Here is a 19,986-nt window from a genome sequence, read left to right on the forward strand (position 1 = left end):
ACCCGCAATTTGCAGATGAGAAAACTGAGGTCAGGGAGGGTCAACTTGTCTCACCTGTGGACCCAGAGCGCCTCCCTGAGACTGTGGCACTCACCTCCGGCTAACAAGGAAATCAGCAGAGCCTCAGGGGATGCAGCTGGGCCTCTCTGGCCTGCCCAGCCCCTGGCTGACCCTCCCCGTCCCGCCCCGCCCCTCAGCCACCCGACTCACAATGTTCATGAGCGTGAGCAGGTACTTCTGCACATGCTCCTTCCCGTGGAACTGCACCACAGAGTCATCCACGCCCAGCAGGACCTCGATGTTGTAGTCGTCATCTGCAGCATGCCTGCGTGCCCTCCGCCTCGAGCTGTTGACACGCTCCTCTAGGATGCCCAGGGCGCGGCTGAGGCTGTCCAGGTTGCCCAGGGAGGCTCCTGCAAGGAGAGGACACCATCTTCAGCATCAGGGCAAACCCACCTGCACACAACACCACCCACCAGGCGCCAGCTCGCCAGCTCAGCCATCCTCTCATTTAAAACTCATAGCACCCCGAACCTGGGGTATTGTTCCATTTTACAGAGGAAAGCGAGGTGCAGAGGAAGGTGGCAGAGACTTGCCAAGCTGTCTCACACACAGCAGGGCTCAGACAGCCACCTTTGGGACTTCCAGGACCGCTCGTTCCCCAGCCCCTGGTGGCAACCCCAGCCACAGCAGGGGCCACAGTGGCCTCCACACGATGGTCAGGCCTGCTGAGACTGTGAGAGTCCCAGCCCAGCATCACCGTCTGCCTTATGGATCCCAGGGCTGGCACCCAGCCACAGAGAGGCCAGGAACCTCAGCCCACACTGCCTGAAGCTGGAGTGGGCAGAGCCGCCTCTTCTCCCCCCAAGGGCTGCCAGGTGCCAAAGGACTGGTGTCCCAGGTGTCACTGCCAGCTGTTATGACTGGGGAAACCGAGGCCCATCCTGGGCTGTGCATGTTCTCCACTGCCTCCTTGGGCCCCTCCCAGAACTTTCTGCTCAGTCCTCCACTGAAGTGAGGCCCCACACCTCTGGGCCAGGTCCCGGGCCCCTCCACAGGCGAACTGTACCACCTCTGGTCTGATTGAATTGTTCCGAGACCAAGACGAACCCCTCTGGGGCAGCTCTGCTGCAGTCAGCCCTGGGCAGGCACTGATCTCCTGCCCCCAAGGTGTGCCTCTGGCCACTTGGGGCTGCCATCCTGGGGAGCCCGCCCCGGATATCGTCCCTGCCTTCTGTGCAGCGCAGTTTCTGCTCTGTTCCGTGTCCTGCAGGCCGGAGATCACCCTGGACCAGGCTTCAGTTCCCAGCCCTCCACTGCCCATCTCTAAAGGCCACAGCAAGGCTGGCCAGGCTGACCTTCAGCATCGACGGCAGCCCCAGACCACACTGCCCACTGCCCCCCAAGCCCCAGTGTCCAGGAAGCCCCCATTCCCTTGCACTGGTCTCTGTCTAAGCCAGGTCCCGGTCCCAGGGTCCTGTGTCTCCATGGCATTCCCCAGGCAGGTCCTCAGAGACAGACCCAGGGCTGCAGGTCATCGTGACATCACCAACCCACAGAGCCCCGAGGCCCCTGCAGTTGTGGGACACCAGGGTCCCGGCTGCACCACCTCTCTACAAAGAGTCTTCCAGAAAAACACTTTTCACCCCCAACACCTCTCTCCTGCTACCTCTTCCAGGTAGGGACAGGCACTCCCTCCCTGTGAGGGTGGCCCAGGACAGGCCCCGGGGGCAGAACCAGGCCTCTGCGGGCAGCACGGCCACTCGGACAGTGAGGCAGCCTGGCACCGGGCCCCCATCCTGGCACACACTTCCTCACCCGGTGCTGACAGCCTCTCGGTGGACTTGGCCATTTCCGTTTTACAGCTGGGGAGACCCATGGCATCCCAGTGGGGCCAGCTCTCAGCCAAGGGCTCTCTCCTAGCACCCTGCAGCCCGGCTCAGACAAGACAGACTGAACATGAGGTTTCAGGCACAAACCTGCAACCCGACTGTGGGCAAGACCAAGAGAGACAGTGCAGGTGCGAGGCAGAGGGTGAGGGCTGGGACGGAAAAGAGGAGTAAGTGGGGCCAGGGCTGAGCAGCTGCTGGGGTTCCAGTACCTTTGGGGTCCTCGTGCCACCTCCAGCTCCACAGTTCTGTGTCCCCTCAACATACACACACAAGCACGCGCACATGTACACATACATGCACACACACACACGCATGTACAAAGCAAGGACTCCCAGGGCCACTCCAGGGACAGGGGTGGGGCAGGCAGGCCTGTGGGCAGGGCCATGTGGAGCTGAGCAGTCTGCTTAGCTGCCTGGATGATTCAGGACCATCCACGCTGTTCCCAGAGGAAGCGCCAGTGACTTAAGCCTGACAGGGGGGTTGAGGAATCGCCACTCTATTTTTGTACATTTATTTCTTTGCATTTCCAAAGAACAGAGACAGCTCACCTTCAGAATCACCTTGGGAAGCAGAGAGATGCTAATTTCCATAGGAAAATTCTTCTTCCCCTGGGGAATAGGCCGGATGTTAACCTCTGCCCTTGTCAAGCAAGGGGTCACACACAGCGGTGCCCTCGGCAAAACCAGACCACAGAGCCACCCGTTGAGGCCATGTGGTGCCATTTGGTTAATAGCATTTGAAAATTGGAAGATTTCATGTTTAAAAATTCTAGAACATCCAGCTTCTCTTGAGGAATTAGGAGACGGGGCCATCCCAGGGGTAGCCCTGGACCGTGAATTGAGGGGCCACACCTGGAGACAAAATATACAGGGCTTGGCTCACCAGGGCCGCTGCCTGCCACCCTCAATGTCATTCTGGCACCAGAAAGCATCACAGTATGTCCTCCTGGCCCTAAACCCGGAGTCACCATGCAGGGACCCTCCAGACACTCCCCGCAGGAGGACTGGGGCGCCGTGTCGGGACAGAGCTGGGCTGGGCACGTCTTGAGGATGCTTCTGCTGAGCAGGTGGAGTTTTTAACTAAATTGTGTGTTGCAGGCCCATGAAAAATAGCAAAGATTTCTAAAGATGCTTTAAAAGTGTCAGTTTCACCTGAAATGGATTTATTATTGTTGCCATCATTATTTTAATCGTGATAATTTTGGGGGGAAATTTGGAAATTATGTTCTAGAGCACTCCTTCTCCACTCAGGACCAGTGCCTAGAGACGGTCCAAGGCCCAAAGGTAAAGAGGGTGAAGAGAGGAAGACAGGGGCCTGGGTCACCTGGCAGGTGACAGTCACCCCGAGTCTGGCCCCTGGAAGCCTCAGTCATGTTCAGGCTGGACAGGACAAGGGGAGAGCCCTCAGGCCTGGGGCAACAGGAGCCCTGGCCCAGACACCCTCCTGCCTCCTCTGTCCCAAAAAGACCCAGCAGTCAGGCTGAAACCCCAGCTTGTCAATCATGAGTGCCACCTCAGTTTTCCCCACAATAGGATTGATCCCGACCCTGTCAATCATGAGTGCCACCTCAGTTTTTCCCACCGTGGGCTTAACCCAGGCCATGAAGACACTCTGACCACATGCTGGCCCTCGCAGGCTGTTCCCCAGAGCCTTGCTATAAGGAGCTCTAATCGATGGGCCTGGCACGGTCCTGAGTCGGCTTCCTAGTGATCCCTCTGAAGTCAACCTTGACCTTGGGCCTGCCCACCTGTACTGGTTGCCTACCTGGTCTAATGGCCCCTGTTCCACTCAGTCCCTCCAAGGCAGGAGGGGGCTATTTGCTGCTCTCCCCTCCTCCCCTGGGAGCTTCCTATGTTTGTAGCCCAGCCCTGCTGAGCTGTGGTGACCAGGAGCTCACACAGCCTCTGCTCTATCCCTCGGCATTGACCCTGCTTGGATGAGTGGTCAACGCTGCCCGTCTCCTGTGGAGGCAGGAGGATGACGCTGCCCTTGGCCTTCTTTTCCTCTGGGTGCAGCCTTCCCCACGAGAAGGCGCGGGGCCCCCTGGGGGTGCTGATTGACCAGGCCCCAGAAGTCATGCCCAGGTGGGCTGTGGCTACCCAGAAGGGAGGTATCTGTGGCAGGATCCCATCTTTTAAATAGGTAACACGGAGCTTTTGAGTTCCTGGCATTCCCTGTACTCGGGGCCCCTACTGGATGGCAGCTGGAGATCTCCTTGCTCACATCACGGCCATAGAATGACACTGTGGGAAGCCCTCCAGAGCTGTCCTGTTTCAGAGTCTCTAGAATGGAACAAAAAGACTCCATCGAAGAGTCAATCAATAAACAGGGAGAGGATGGAACGAGGGGAGGCAGCAGTTCTGTCCAGGGAATTCCAGCAGGGGAACGGGTGGGTCACAGCAGCCATGGCTCATCCACAGTGCCGTAGCGCACAGGGCACGTGGGCGAGGGCTGCACCTGCCAGCATCCTAGGCACGCCCCAAGTCTCCAGGCAGGGGTGTGTGCACAGCCCTTCACAGTGACAAAGCTCCATACCCCCAGCAGCCATCTAAGCCCCTCACCAAGATGGAGGCTCGTCACCATCAGCATATCGTCCCATTTTAGCATCAAGGAAACAACCAAGGAGCAGAAAAATTACATGACTCAGACAAGCCACACCACCAGAGAGGATGAGTGGGCATGTGCGCAGGCCTCTGGGTCCAACGTTGTCCACATGCCCGGAGCCCTTCTGTACTTCACCATCACTGAAGGGTGATTTGTGGGAATAAAAATTGTAGAAACAAGTATGATTACCCTAGGGAAGAGAAAACCTGGGACCGAGTCTGGAACCTCATGAGTACCGTGGGATGGTGTGGGCTCTGAGGGCAGGTACAGTGGGCAGGTGTGGGCTCTGAGGGCAGGTGCAGTGGGCAGGCGTGGGCTCTGAGGGCAGGTGTAGGGGGCAGGCGTGGGCTCTGAGGGCATGTGCAGTGAGCAGGTGTGGGCTCTGAGGGCAGGTGTAGTGGAGCAGGGTGGGCTCTGAGGGCAGGTGTAGCGGACAGGGGTGGGCTCTGAGGGCAGGTGTAGTGGACAGGGGTGGGCTCTGAGGGCAGGTGTAGTGGGCAGATGTGGGCTCTGAGGGCAGGCAGGGGCTTTGCTGTGCTAAGGGCGGCTGGGTGTTCGCTGTCCTCCATGCAAAGCCTAGGCCTATGCCTTTTCTGGGCTGGCCTCTTCACCTGGGATGCCCTTTCTGCTGCTGCCGCCGCTGCTGGCCAAATTTAGGCCCCCTGAAAGACCCAGAAGGAAGGGAGCCCACTGCCTTTCATGGGACTCAGAGCTCTTGGAAGAGAGGAGCATGTTCTGCCCCTCTCTGCCTCCTCCACAGCCCCACTGCGTGCCACTTGGGGAGGACAGGGACAGGGGCTGGGGCAGGGATGCTTAAACCCTGAGGACAACACTGTTCAGTGATAGGGCAGACTGCTATCCCCTCTCCATGGGATGACCATCCCCTCATTGCTCTCTTCCTTCAGGTGTCTACTGAAACGTCAGCTCCTCAGGGAGAACTTTCCTTATTTCATCCTAAACTGAAATTGCCCCTCCCCTGATTTCTCCCAATAGCACCTCGTGCCCTTCCTTCCTGCTACGCTCCACCACGGGCAGGTCTTGTCTCATTTGTGAATTTGCCTGGGCATTAACTGACTTTCCCTCTCAGATAGAGAACCCTGGGGGATGGAGACCATGGGGTCTGGTGTGCCTCAGTTTCCCCAGTGCCCCACAGGTAATCGCAGGGCTGTGAGGGGCTGGAGCCATGGAAAAGAGATGCTTTGGGAACAGAGGGCCCAGCAGAGGCGAGCTGGGGGCCTCTGGGGAGTTGGGAACTGAGATATGAGAGGCAGGTGCAGCAGGGCCAGAGGGGCCATACTGGGGGGTGGGGAGCCGAGACCAGGAGCAAAAGTGTGGTGACAGTTGGAGGAGTATGAGATGGAACAAAATCCAGCTACAAATTACTTGCATATGGAATAACCAAGTCGAAGTGACCAGCAGGAGTTAAAAAAAGTGGGGCAAAGAAACATGTACCATGTAATCACCAACCAAGGCATTTAAGGAGACAAACTGATAAACAACTCATGGGAAAAAAATGTAAAAGATACGAAAGTTTATGCCCCTAAGAGCTTCAACTTGATGCAAGGAAGAAGAGATGAGGCCACAGTGATAGGAGCACTGTAATACATTTGTTCCAGACAAGTTTGATACAACATTAGGTAAGGATAGAAACTATTGGAATTAATAGGAAAACCTAATGTTCAAACCCAACAACCAGAATACATGCCCTTGTCAAGCACACATGGGAGAAGTTCCACATTTTGCCACACATTAGGGCACAAAATTCAAAAATCGTGCCCACAATCACCATTACTGAGACAAAATCAGAGATAACAATAAAACCCTAAACCCTAAACATCTGAAATTAAAAGCACAGTTCCAATGGGCCTAGACTAAATGGAAAAAGTACTTTCCACTCATGGCTCAAGTAGAAAACCTGGATAAACCAATAACCTCAGAAGAAATTGAAAGAGTATTCAAAGAAATGCTTCCATAGAAGAGTTTAACCAAACCCACGAGGAATAGATACTTCTCATCTTACAAAAAATAAGTATGCAAAGATCAATACTTTTCTTGAACATAGCAATAACCAGCTAGAAGGTAGAGTGGAAAAAAGAGCTTATCAACTATAAGAACAAAACTCCCAAGTATCTAAGAATAAACAAAAACTAATAAATGTTCAAAGACTACACAAAAAGTAGTATAATATAGTCTAAAATCTCCAAAAACACAAAAGAAGACCTCAGTAAATGAAGATACACTGACATAATCCTGGACTGGAAGCTGATCCTCCTCCAAATGAATCAAGAAATTTAACATAATCTCCATCAAATAATGGTTAAAACCCAACAAAGTGATTCCAACATTCATCCGGAAGACTATACGTGACACCCGACAGACAAATAATGGAAAAGAATGATAATGAGGAGGTATGTGTCTTTCAAATTAATGCAATGTATTATAAAATAATGTTAAAGAAAACATAGTGATGTCAGATCAATGGAGCTGAATAAAACTTCCAAAAATAGGCTGGGCGCGGTGTCTCACGCCTGTAATCCCAGCACTTTGGGAGGCTGAGGCGGGTGGATCAGCTGAGGTTGGGAGTTTGAGACCAGCCTGACCAACATGGAGAAACCCTATCTCTACTAAAAATACAAAATCAGCTGGGTGTGGTGGTGTACGCCTGTAATCCCAGCTACTCAGGAGGCTGAGGCAGGAGAATCGCTTGAACCCGGGAGGCGGAGGTTGTGGTGAGCCGAGATCATGCTATTGCACTCCAGCCTGGGTAACGAGAGCAAAACTCCATCTCAAAACAAAACAAAACAAAAACTTCCAAAAACAGATCCAAGAATATGGGAGTTTCCAGGTAAAAATGGCAGATTGAACACAGATATCTGATTTGGCTCCTTTCTAGAATCCCATGAAAAGTTTAGTAAAGAAATTAAAAAAAAAAAAAATTAAAGTCACAAGCCTACAAGGATAAGGAGAGCAGGAGGGGAAGAAATAACCAGGGAACTGTGGGAGGCTGGAAACAGATGGGCAAGTGGTAACAGACTTGGTATATCAAGAAAGTTGAATCCCAGGCTGGCCATGAAGACAGCCACATTCTACAAGGTCTCCCAGAGAATAAGAAGAGGGGAAAATCAGGTTACAGGAGAGGTCATAGACAAAGAATTGGAATCAGCATGACTCAGAGTTCTCAAAAGCAGCATTAGATGCAAGAAAACAGTGGAGCAAAGCCTTCAAAATTCTGAAGGAAAATGATTTCCCAACTGGAATTCTGCGCCCAGACACACTCCCCATCAAGTGTGAAAGTGGAATAAGGACGTTTCTAGACATGTCAGTTCTCCAAAGATTTACCTAACAAGCACCCCTCTCAAGAAGCTACCGAAAGGTGTGCTCCACAAAAAAAAAAAAAAAAAAAGGAAGAGTAAGACGTAAAACACAGATACAGAAAACGGGCAGAAAATGGGAGCCCAACACAGAAGACATGGCCTGGGAGGCCCATGGAGGGTGGCGAGAAGTGACCCTGGGGTGATGGCTCTGCACCAGACGTGGAGGGCGACTGAGCCGTACTGAGCAGTGTGACCCATGGGTGAACGGTCTTCACGAGGCCCCACCTCCATCAGGCCAGCTGTAGCCCGGGGTCGGAACGCCCAGGAGAGCCTGGCCTAGGTTCTCGGCAGTACTTGGCTTGGCCATGTGCTGATGAGGGGTGCTCCCATCCTCTGCTGAAGACACACAACACTCACAGAAGTTCCCAGCTTTCCCCCCACGGAGAGCTGAAGGCAGGCCATGGTGAGCTTAGAAGCAGGAAATACAGGGCAGCCCCCTCCCTCTGACCGTATTTCCACCACAGGTCCAGCACCTGGTCCCCACCTTGGCCCTGCCAGGTGCCTGACTGTGCTGAGCCCAAGACTCCCTCGAGACCTGGCTCACGACTTCCCCAGGAGGGGCCTTGTCAGTTCCCAGAGAAGCGGGAGTCAGACCACGACCTGGAGACTGATCTGCTCACCTCCAGGAGCCTCCATCCAGTGGGGGCAGTGCTGTCGTCTCTTTACACCGCCAGTGTGTGCCAGCTCTCTGCTTTAATATTAATCATCTTTGATACTCATTTGCACGTAATTATAAATAGTTGCTCAAGTAGCCATATAGTAAAAAAAATAGTAAATGATAAAGGTAGCAAATGGTGCTAGGAAACGGTGCAGGCGGAGCAGGCCGGGACACTCTGGCAGTCTGGCACTACTGAGGGGATGATGAGGAAGAGCACCATGTGGCTCTAAAGATACAGGATGTCTATCGGATATCCCAGTGCCCTCCTCGGGCTGACCCTCGGCCCACGGCCATTGTTCGCCCCCATGGACTGGCTTGCAGACGGGCAAACTTGCACAGGTCTGTAAGGAGGCAATGGGGAGCTGCCCCTTGCAGCATTGCTTGGGTGGAGTGAGGGAGCTAGAAACAACACAGGGGTCATCCGTGCGTGAGAGGAGAGGCAGATGTGGTGGGGGCACACCACAAAGTGCTACCAAGGTTAGAAGTTTGATATCTACATAGATGGATGGATCTTAAAAACAGAGAGCCAAGTGCAGAAGGTAAGAAACAGAATCAGACACCTCAGAGCGACTTATGTAAATTACGGATACACACATACAAGACAGCAACATTCATGTTGCAAAAATGTACACTAACAAAAGGATACCCTTTGATCACCTGAAACGGTTGCTCATTGCAGGAGAAAAGAAGAAGAAAGAGAGCAGGCTGGGGAGATAAATGGCTTTTGTTTGTTTCTTTCTTTGTTTTAACGATGTTAGGACAACTGGTTAGAGGGAGGAAAAGGTCAAATTTTGACATCATGCCTTAAGCAAAAACAGATTCCTAGTGGATGAGATGATCGAAAGGAAGTCATAGAAGTGCTAGAAGAAAATGTAGCTAGGCACCTTTTGATAATCTTGCTGTTGGGTGGGCTTTGGGTTCCAAGCCTAGGGCTCTTTCCCAGCCCTCTCCTTGGCTGCCCCAACCCCTGTGAGCTGTTTCCCACTCTGCTGGACTCTGCTGGCTGAATGCGAGGGCAGATGGCACACTTGCTAGGGGACGGTGTGAGGGCAGATGGCACACTTGCTAGGGGATGGTGTGAGGGTGGATGGGCACACTCACTAGGAGATGGTGCAAAGGGGGATGGGCACACTTGCTAGGGGATGGCACGAGGGCAGACGGGCACACTCACTAAGGGATGGTGCAATGGCAGACAGGCACACTCACTGAGGCACCTGCACACAGACAGAGGTGCTGTGCTACTGCCTCAACCTGCCAACCACATGGATGGGAACGAATCATCCCCTTTTTCCCGTGCTTAGGAGTGCCCAAAACATAAGTCCTAATAACCGCCCTGCAGAGCCAGAACTGCCACATTGCCCAGAAGAGGAGAGGGAGGCTCAGGAAATTAGACTAAGGCCATGATGTTGGCAAATACCCAGGCCAGAATGCCAGCCCAGTTCCTGCTTACAAGCACTGCCAGGGCCTGCAGGGGCCACCGCCGGGCCCAGGAGGACCAAAGCCTGGAGCACCAGCAGCCTCTCCTCCAACATGGGGAGCCCTACCCAGGGGAGGTCAACGGGAGCAAGGTCATCCCCTCCATTTGTTACCAACCAAGAGACAGTCGCTCTGGCTGCGCATTCCCCTAAAGATAATCATTAAGATGAAATATGTTTATGTGGAAGTGTAATCAGGACATGGCAGAAAGCCTTGTTTGGAAGCAGGCAGGCTCTTTGGAGGCTCTGGGAAGCAGAAGGCAGTCTCAGCCCCACGGGGGCCATCAGCACGGAGCCCCACTGGTGCAGTTTATTAAAAGATGCTCATTAGGATTATTTCATCCCAGCCCTTTATAACTTTATTACCGACTTTGAATTAATTTCTGCAACTTCAACAGACGCAGCTCATCCAGTGCCATTTTTATGACCTTAGGTGGATCGGAGGGTGGGGAGGGGCTCCTGGGGCCGGCCTGGCCATCGGGAGTGCGTCGGAACAGCTGCGCCGAATCTCAGGGGCAGTCCTGACAGTTCTCTAACCTCCCACAGGATGGGCTGCCCCACGGACAGATGGACGCTCCAGCCCAGCACCGCTCAGCCTTAGCAGAGCTTCAGGGAGAAAAAGGAAGCACTAAAAAAGGAGAGAAATCCTCTCCAGGCTGGTCGTCAGAACATACCCTCCCCCTTCCGCCACAGCAGAGGACAAAGGACACCTCTCGGTGGTGGACACAGAAGGTCCTGGCCTGCCCAGCACCCGCATACCCTCATGGAGCCACCTGGAGTTGTGCAGCATGGTGGCCTGCCCTGTCTGGCCACCACACCTTTTCTGCTAGTGAACCACGCTCCCCTACTCGCACCCCACATGGCTCATGGGGAGCCAACCCCACTGCACCCCAGCTCCAGGAGTGCCCGAGGGGTCCTATTGGACTACTGGAACCCGATGCTGTGTGTTGGTGTGCACAGGAAGACTCCCGTGCTTTCCTCTCTGCTGGGAAAATGTGACTCTGGGGCTGCTAGGTACCTCCTTCTCCCAGGAGCAGCAGAGGGGAGAGATGAGGGCAGCCCCGTGTGCTGCTGACACTGTTCAGGTCACCGAATCCAGCTGCGACTGAAGCTGATGCACCCCTGGACATTCTAATTCTTCCAGTCAATTCATTTAGCTTTTCTGTCTCCTGCAACAGCAAGAGTCCTGTGTGCCCTCACAAACACAGACACAGCCAAAAGTGCTGGCCTGTGAGAGACACCATGGTTTGGCTTTGCAGCCAGAGCTCTCTTAAACTATTGAGGCATCAGACCAGGCCACTCTCTTCTGCCCTGTGCTGCACCTCCCAGTGTGGGGCAAGGAGGTCTGCTGTGTATTTAAGTCTATGACCAGAAAAGGGGCCAGGCTCTGGTCCAGCTCCCAGATCCGTGTCCTTGGGAAATGGTGTCCAGCAGAGGTGTGAGGCCGCTGAGGTTGAACCAAGCCAACCTCAGCTGTGCGAGTGACCGGCAGCTGTGCAAGCCCCTTTGAGGTGTCCTGCAGCAAGTCTGGGGGCCTCCTGTCTACAGTCCTCACAGAGGCCTCCCAAACACAACTTCCCCCTCTTCCCCTCAACACCTGCCAAACTGCCGAGGCTCCTCCGCACCTGCTCCATGCCACTCTCCAGCGGCCCCTGCAGCCCACCCACCTCCAAGGACTCACGGGGGTCTCCGGGCCTTCAGAGGCTGGGGCGGGTGAGAAGAGCCGCCAAGCCCTTCCCCTGCCTAGCATCTGCTTAAACCAGGGAGGGTCCCCAGGACCTGCCACAGCCCCCAGGGCTCCAAGCCTTCTCTCTGCTGGGCAGTTGGCCCAGGGAAGGGGAACTGGTCTGGGTAATCTCACACGGGCACCGCAGCACACGGCAGCCAGATCGTGGGGGCCAATGGAGAGGCCGGGAGGTCTTTTAATGAAAACATTCACTGTGAACCTTAGAACAAAGCAAAGATACCCACAGGTCCCAACGGAAGGGAGAACTCCCAGGCATTGTGATCCGAATGCAGGGGAGGAGGGGGCTGGCAAGTGGGGTGCTGGCAGCCAGTGCCACCCACGTGGCAGACCCACGTGGCCAGAGCCTTGGCCAGTGGCTTAGCAGATGACAGGTGGAAAATCCCTGTCACCAGCCTGGTACATGCTCCAGAGCCCCCAGTTTGGACATCTGGAAATGCGGCATTGCTCCCCGGACGGCCTCAGGTACCTTACACTCAGAAAATCCAGGGCCTGGTGCCTCCACTGCCTGCACGTGCACCTCCGGCTGCACTGCCAGCTGCATTGTCCACCTGGGGAGTGGCGCCCGCATGCAGCTGGGCCCACGCCAGGAGCACAGCCTGCCTCTCCCTCTCCCTCAGAGCTCCCTCCTCACTCCTCAGGCTCTCTGGAACCTAACCCTCCACCGTCTATGCCTTCTGTGTTGCCCACGCTCCTGACTCCAGCAGAATCTGCGCCTCATCCATCACTGCACTCTTCAAATCCAAGTTCCAAGGCATTTCTCTAATCACCAACCTCAGTTTCCCTTGTTGTGGCCTTCATGTCCTTGGATGTTGAGCCCTGCGTCATGCAGGGTGGGCGTGGGCCCTGCAGGGGTGAGGTCCTGGTCCCCTGGGAAGGGCCTGCAGCCAGCACAAGCGGGAGGTCTCAGATGCTGCCTGACCCTGTGCAAATGAAGCCCTCTCCTACCCGGCCATGGGCCACGTGCAGGGACTTAGCGCCTGCCTTTGCTCCCTCCTCCTTCCCCGCCCCTCCAGATCAGGAGTCCAGGCACACAGCAGTGCTGGGGCCGAGCACAGGCTCTTCCTGGCTGACGGTGGGAACTGGGGCAGCACTGCCTGGTGGGCCACACTGTGCCAACAAGCTGCCTTCCCAGGAGGAAGAGTTCCCCAGATGCCCGGGCACCAGGGACTTCATACCCTCCTGTTTCTTCTTCATGGCAGCCGGCGGAGTGGGCATGGGACCTCTCTACACAAATGAGGGAACAAGCCCAGAGCCCAGGCAACAGGCATCCCTGTGTGACTCCAGTATCTGGCTCTGTTCCCGCATCCCGAGCTTCCAATGGCCCATGGTGGTGATTGCACCTGGCCAGCAGCAAGAGGGAGCTGAAGGTACCGGGACCCTGGCCCAGCTGGGGACCTTGCTGCCGTCACACCCACCATGACCCTGGGGCACAAAGACCCCCCACTTTCAGTCACGGCACCAAGCATAGTCCCTGTGTCTGTCCAGGGCCTGCTCAAGGAGCAGGAGTGGCCAAGGACAGCCCCAGAGACGACTCCAGCCCTCCCCCGTGCTGGGGGCGGAAGGGTGGTGGGGTCTGGGGCCTCTTGACGCTCCCACGCCCTGACGTCCCATCCTCCAGGACGCTCCCACGCCCCTGTGACTCCTGCGGGAGCAGGGAAACCCCCTGCGGGTGGGCAGCGGCCAGGCTCCCTGGATCTGCCCGGAGAAGAGCCCCCCACAGAGGTGATGCGATGCTCACCACACCCCCCTCAGCTCAAGACCCTGGAACTTCCCAGACCCTCAGCCCTCTCTCCCAGTGAGTGTCAGGGACCCCCCCTCTCTCCTCAGGTGCTGCGCCCCCAAACCACATGTCCTCCTTCCCTCTGCTCCAGCCACATGGGGCTGAGGAGCAGGTCTGCCCAACCTTTGTTTCTGGCCTCTCCTGTCCTTCCCACCTGGCTGTGGGATCTTCTCTCAGACCTGCCCCTCCCACGGGTAAATCCCGAGGTGCAGACTCGGAGACAGCACCGAGAGGCCCCCAGTGCAGCCGCCACTCTGAGCCCAGGCCATGTCACCCAATCCTGCAGGGGCGGGGGGGGTTCCTCCCCTTTGTCTTCCTGTGTGAACTCCATGGGTCCAGAAGCCTGGGGTTGGGGGTGGTGACAGTTAGTCCTGGTGGACCCCACACACTCCTGTCCCATGATGCGTCCTGCCCTATAATACCCCAGGTGCGGATGAGGAGGGAAGGGCTCCGCATGCTCCCGGCACAGCGCCCAGGCCGCGGTGTTGACGAGGCTTAATTGGATCAGCCCTATTTCGAGAAGGGAGGAAATCAGAAATCAGAGTGAGTGCTGAGTCCTGAAAATTTAATCCCCAAGGCAGCCTCACAGGGGCCTTTCCACACCAACTGGGGGGGTGGCAGGGATGCACTCCAAGCCCAGATCCCAGGGCCACCCTGAGAACCAGGAGGGGAGGAAGGGCCGCCCTTCCTGCAGAGAAGATGACAAAGGCCCTGCTCGCTGGGCCCCGCTGCCCCCAACACCACGAGGGCGCAGAAGACTGGACCAGCAGCTGGTCAGGCAGAAAGTATAAAAATCACCCTAATTCTACTGTAAAAGGCTGGGGTTTCCTTTTCTTGGCTTAAAAGCTGGTGTGATCCTTCCAGGTAGCAGCCAGCAGCAGGCCTGCGGCTCACGGAGATGGGCTGGGTGGGTGGCCCTCTGGCCCGTGCTTGCCAACCAGCTGCCCACGTGCTCTGCTGCCCTGCAGAGGTGACGCGGCTGCCATCACAGCCATGCATGTTGTGAACTGACTCCTGCCAAGTCCTGAGAGGGCATCTAGTCTGGCAGCAGCCCCTGCAGGGCCCAGCTGCCTCTGAAGCTCCACATCCTTCTCCCAGGGCGGGAGTACTCTCCCCAGAGCACCTGGTTCTGCTGCCACTTTCTGCCAGGCAACCTCTCTCCCTGCTTCCAGGTCCAGCCTGACTTTCCTCCTGTTTGCAGCAGTTCCTACCTGCCTGCCCTGGGCCCATGTCCCCCACCAGGCCAAGTCACTGTCTCCTTCTCTGGCTCCCAAAACCTTCATTTTCATTCGTTTGTTCATTGTTCATTCACTCAAGTATTTTGGTAACTACCATTTGCCAGGCCTTGCGTGGCACCACCTCCAGAAGAGTGCTCTGGGGTGTCACCATCATAGGCTGGCCTGCTCAGTGATCACTCCTCACACACATGCACACATGCACACACACGCACTCACATCCACACACGCACACTCACACACGAATGCATGTACTCTCTCACACACATGCACACACACACGCCAACGCACTTACGCACTCACACACACGCACACATGCACACGCACGCAGTCACATCCACACACGCACACTCACACACGAATGCACGTACTCTCTCACACACATGCACACACACACACGCCAACGCACTTACGCACTCACACACATGCACACATGCACATGCATGCACTCACATCCACAGCCAACACACACACACAAATGCACCACGGGCACACTCATGTGAATGCACTGACACACACATGCACACACACACGAATGCACTTATACACATATGCACACTCACATGCCAATGCACTTACACACACAAGCACACTCACGTGAATGCACTTACACAATCTCACACATGCACACTCACACACGAATGCACTTACACAATCTCACACATGCACACTCACACACGAATGCACTTACTCTCACACATGCACGCAAACGCACATGCATGCATACATTCATCACATGTGAGCGTATATGAGTGTGTGCATGTGCATGTATGAGTCTGGGTGTGCGTGAATGTGCATGTCACACGTGTGTGCGTGTGTGTGACAATGCACACTCATGCACACACACGCACACACACATACGTGCACATGCACGCACACACACACATGCTCTACAGTGAACTCCCAGAAGACTGAAGTGGCCCTTGACCCCTCTCTAAGTCCTCGGGTACCCATATGGGGCTTGGCAAAATGAATAAATAAATTGGGGCCAAAAAACGCCTGTTGGATAAATGGAAAACTGTAGTTATCCTTATGCTACTTCTGACTAGGCAGAGACAGGACAGGGTAGGAGGAGGCGCAGCGTGGATGTGGGCGGAGTGTGCATCTCCTTGGTGGGAGCAGTTGGCTGTGGAGCCTGCGTCGGTTTCCTTCCTGGCTGTCATTTACAGGGAGAGCGTGAGGGTGGCGTGAGGTCAGCAGGGCAGGTGGGCGCTGTGTGTGCTCACTGCAGCTGTGTGGTGGGTGCACGCTGCCGCCATCTTCTCCCCTTTTTCTTGGGAGCTGTTGCCATGGCTCCCGGCACATCCTGACATCCGTAGGCGCCATCCTGACAACACGCTGCCGGCCACAGGTCACAGGGTGTACCTCATGCCACAGCAATTCTCCCCTGGGCCTCCCTGACCCTCGACCTGCGGGTCCCTGTTAGGCTGGGCATGTTTCCCGATGCCCCATCTCTCTGACCCTGACATATTTTGTTCACATGTTGAACAGAGAGAAATATTCTCTCTCCCGTTTTTCCTGAAGCGTGTGGCCCTCTTGGCTCATCTTTTGCTTTTTCCTTTTCACTCAGAAATATTTTGCTCTCATGAGAAAAGTCATGTGGGCAGGGGGATGAGAGGGACAGTGGGCCCTGGGCAGGCTATCTCCAGCCCGAGGTGGCCAGCGGTGGCGAGGAGGGTGCAGTTCCATGTTGCTGGGTCTTCTTATTTTTGTAAGTAAGAAAGAAATCTGGATTTGCATGTGAAGTCTCTGATCTCTAAATACTGGCAAGCAACTTAAGAGTAATGTAGGTACTGTGCTGCTTGTGAAATGAGCCAAGGCTGGGCCCCCAGGGCTGTCTGCCACCTCAGCTCCACGCCCTGAGCACCTGTTTACCTGTATCCTCCTCCGTCTGACCTGGAGAGTTCTGAGCACAGTAAGGTTCTGGCCAACCAGAGTGAGTCTGCCTGCCTCTGCCTCACAGCGGCTGAAGCTTCCCGGGCCGCAGTTCACACCCCGTTTCTTTCTCCACATCCCTTTCCCATCTTGAAGGACAGCACCTGATGGACGTGTTTCACAGTGCAATCCTCAGGCAGGGGCCTGAGGAGCACTCCCTGGTTATCCACATAGCAACTAACACTCAGCGCGCACCAGGCTCCTCCTCCCTCTCATGGACTCTCAATTCAGCCCTACACAGCCAAGGGCTCACCAACATCATGTGCACTTCAGACAAAGGACTGATTTCCTTAATATATAAAGTGCTCTTACGAATCAACAAGAAACAATCCAGCAATCCAAAAGGGAAATGGACAAATGGTATTGATACAAAGGTGCCGGGTGGAGAAGGGCATGCCCCCTTTAAATGATACGGAAGCGGGAAGGGCGTAGTCCCTGGCTAAGGGCTCCACCCTCACGGAACTAGGTGAGGACAGGCACTCTTGCCTTTGTGCCCAAATGTCGCACTTCCCAAGACCACCCTGGTCCACCACGCCCCCATCTTGTGCCTATAAAAACCCCTGAGACCCTAACAGGCAGACACAGGCGGCCGGACGCCAAGAGGAGCACATGAGTGGAGGAACACACGGACGGCTGGACGTCGAGAGGAGCGCANCCTTGACCCCTCTCTAAGTCCTCGGGTACCCATATGGGGCTTGGCAAAATGAATAAATAAATTGGGGCCAAAAAACGCCTGTTGGATAAATGGAAAACTGTAGTTATCCTTATGCTACTTCTGACTAGGCAGAGACAGGACAGGGTAGGAGGAGGCGCAGCGTGGATGTGGGCGGAGTGTGCATCTCCTTGGTGGGAGCAGTTGGCTGTGGAGCCTGCGTCGGTTTCCTTCCTGGCTGTCATTTACAGGGAGAGCGTGAGGGTGGCGTGAGGTCAGCAGGGCAGGTGGGCGCTGTGTGTGCTCACTGCAGCTGTGTGGTGGGTGCACGCTGCCGCCATCTTCTCCCCTTTTCTTGGGAGCTGTTGCCATGGCTCCCGGCACATCCTGACATCCGTAGGCGCCATCCTGACAACACGCTGCCGGCCACAGGTCACAGGGTGTACCTCATGCCACAGCAATTCTCCCCTGGGCCTCCCTGACCCTCGACCTGCGGGTCCCTGTTAGGCTGGGCATGTTTCCCGATGCCCCATCTCTCTGACCCTGACATATTTTGTTCACATGTTGAACAGAGAGAAATATTCTCTCTCCCGTTTTCCTGAAGCGTGTGGCCCTCTTGGCTCATCTTTTGCTTTTCCTTTTCACTCAGAAATATTTTGCTCTCATGAGAAAAGTCATGTGGGCAGGGGATGAGAGGGACAGTGGGCCCTGGGCAGGCTATCTCCAGCCCGAGGTGGCCAGCGGTGGCGAGGAGGGTGCAGTTCCATGTTGCTGGGTCTTCTTATTTTGTAAGTAAGAAAGAAATCTGGATTTGCATGTGAAGTCTCTGATCTCTAAATACTGGCAAGCAACTTAAGAGTAATGTAGGTACTGTGCTGCTTGTGAAATGAGCCAAGGCTGGGCCCCAGGGCTGTCTGCCACCTCAGCTCCACGCCCTGAGCACCTGTTTACCTGTATCCTCCTCCGTCTGACCTGGAGAGTTCTGAGCACAGTAAGGTTCTGGCCAACCAGAGTGAGTCTGCCTGCCTCTGCCTCACAGCGGCTGAAGCTTCCCGGGCCGCAGTTCACACCCCGTTTCTTTCTCCACATCCCTTTCCCATCTTGAAGGACAGCACCTGATGGACGTGTTTCACAGTGCAATCCTCAGGCAGGGGCCTGAGGAGCACTCCCTGGTTATCCACATAGCAACTAACACTCAGCGCGCACCAGGCTCCTCCTCCCTCTCATGGACTCTCAATTCAGCCCTACACAGCCAAGGGCTCACCAACATCATGTGCACTTCAGACAAAGGACTGATTTCCTTAATATATAAAGTGCTCTTACGAATCAACAAGAAACAATCCAGCAATCCAAAAGGGAAATGGACAAATGGTATTGATACAAAGGTGCCGGGTGGAGAAGGGCATGCCCCTTTAAATGATACGGAAGCGGGAAGGGCGTAGTCCCTGGCTAAGGGCTCCACCCTCACGGAACTAGGTGAGGACAGGCACTCTTGCCTTTGTGCCCAAATGTCGCACTTCCCAAGACCACCCTGGTCCACCACGCCCCATCTTGTGCCTATAAAACCCCTGAGACCCTAACAGGCAGACACAGGCGGCCGGACGCCAAGAGGAGCACATGAGTGGAGGAACACACGGACGGCTGGACGTCGAGAGGAGCGCACCAACAAGCACCGGCAGCTGCAGGCCACCGACCAGCAGAAGCAGAATGAGTTTGGCTGGGGCAGTCAGAGGAGAGCCCAGGCTGCTTAGCGGCCTGACTCCAGGGAAAACCTTTGCACCCCTCCTCCTTCTGGCTTCCCCATCTGCTGAGAGCTACTTCCACTCAATAAAAAGCACCCCGTGCTTCTGGCTTCCCCCATCTGCTGACAGCTACTTCCACTCAATAAAACCTCGCACTCATTCTCCAAGCCCACCATTCCCTGCACCAAGGTAGAGGGTCTAATTGAGCTGGTTAACACAAGCTGCCTATAGACAGCTAAACTAAAAGAGCACATGTGGCACACGCCCACTGGTGCTTCAGGCGCTGTGAACATCCACCCCTAGACGCTGCCGTGAGGTCGGAGCCCAGAGCCTGCCCGTCTGTACGCTACCCCGGAGGTTTGAGCAGAGGATACTGAAGAAGCGAACCACACCCCCATTGCACGCCCTGCAAGGAGGACAAGGGAACTTTTCCCATCTCAGTATGAAGGGGCAATTTTCCGGAAAAAAAAAAAGCGAGCTTTTTTTTTTTTTTTTTTTTTTTTTTTTTTTTTTTTGAGACAGAGTCTCTGTTGCCTAGGCTAGAGTACAGTGGCGTGATCTCGGCTCACTGCAACCACCGCCTCCCAGATTCAAGCAATTTTCCTGCCTCAGCCTTCCAAGTAGCTGGGATTACAGGTGCCTGCTATCAGGCTCGGTTAATTTATTTTTGTATTTTTAGTACAGACAGGGTTTCACCATGTTGGCCAGGCTAGTTTCGAACTCTTGACCTCAGGTGATCCATCCAACTTGGCCTCCCAAAGCGTTGGGATTATAGGCGTGAGCTACCGAGCAGTTTTTCAGTGTATGAGAAGATGCTCAACCTCACCCTTAATTGAAGAAATAACCTGCATTAGATTGTCCAAATAAAAATGTATGGATCAGGGGCACATGC

The 19,986-nt window shown here is 55.0% G+C and overlaps 1 protein-coding gene across 1 annotated transcript in view; it reads right to left on the minus strand.

Annotated features, from left to right (window-relative positions):
* The window catches only part of ADAMTS2 (ADAM metallopeptidase with thrombospondin type 1 motif 2), a 240,338-nt gene that overhangs the window by 103,943 nt on the left and 116,409 nt on the right, over positions 1–19,986 (minus strand). The window contains exon 3 of the mRNA XM_017888102.1: positions 211–413. Within this exon, the coding sequence (XP_017743591.1) occupies positions 211–413 (203 nt within the window). The remainder of the gene's footprint in view (positions 1–210; positions 414–19,986) is intronic.

Source organism: Rhinopithecus bieti, unplaced genomic scaffold (assembly GCF_001698545.2).
Source record: "Rhinopithecus bieti isolate Rb0 unplaced genomic scaffold, ASM169854v2 scaffold_1557, whole genome shotgun sequence".
NCBI lineage: Eukaryota > Metazoa > Chordata > Mammalia > Primates > Cercopithecidae > Rhinopithecus > Rhinopithecus bieti.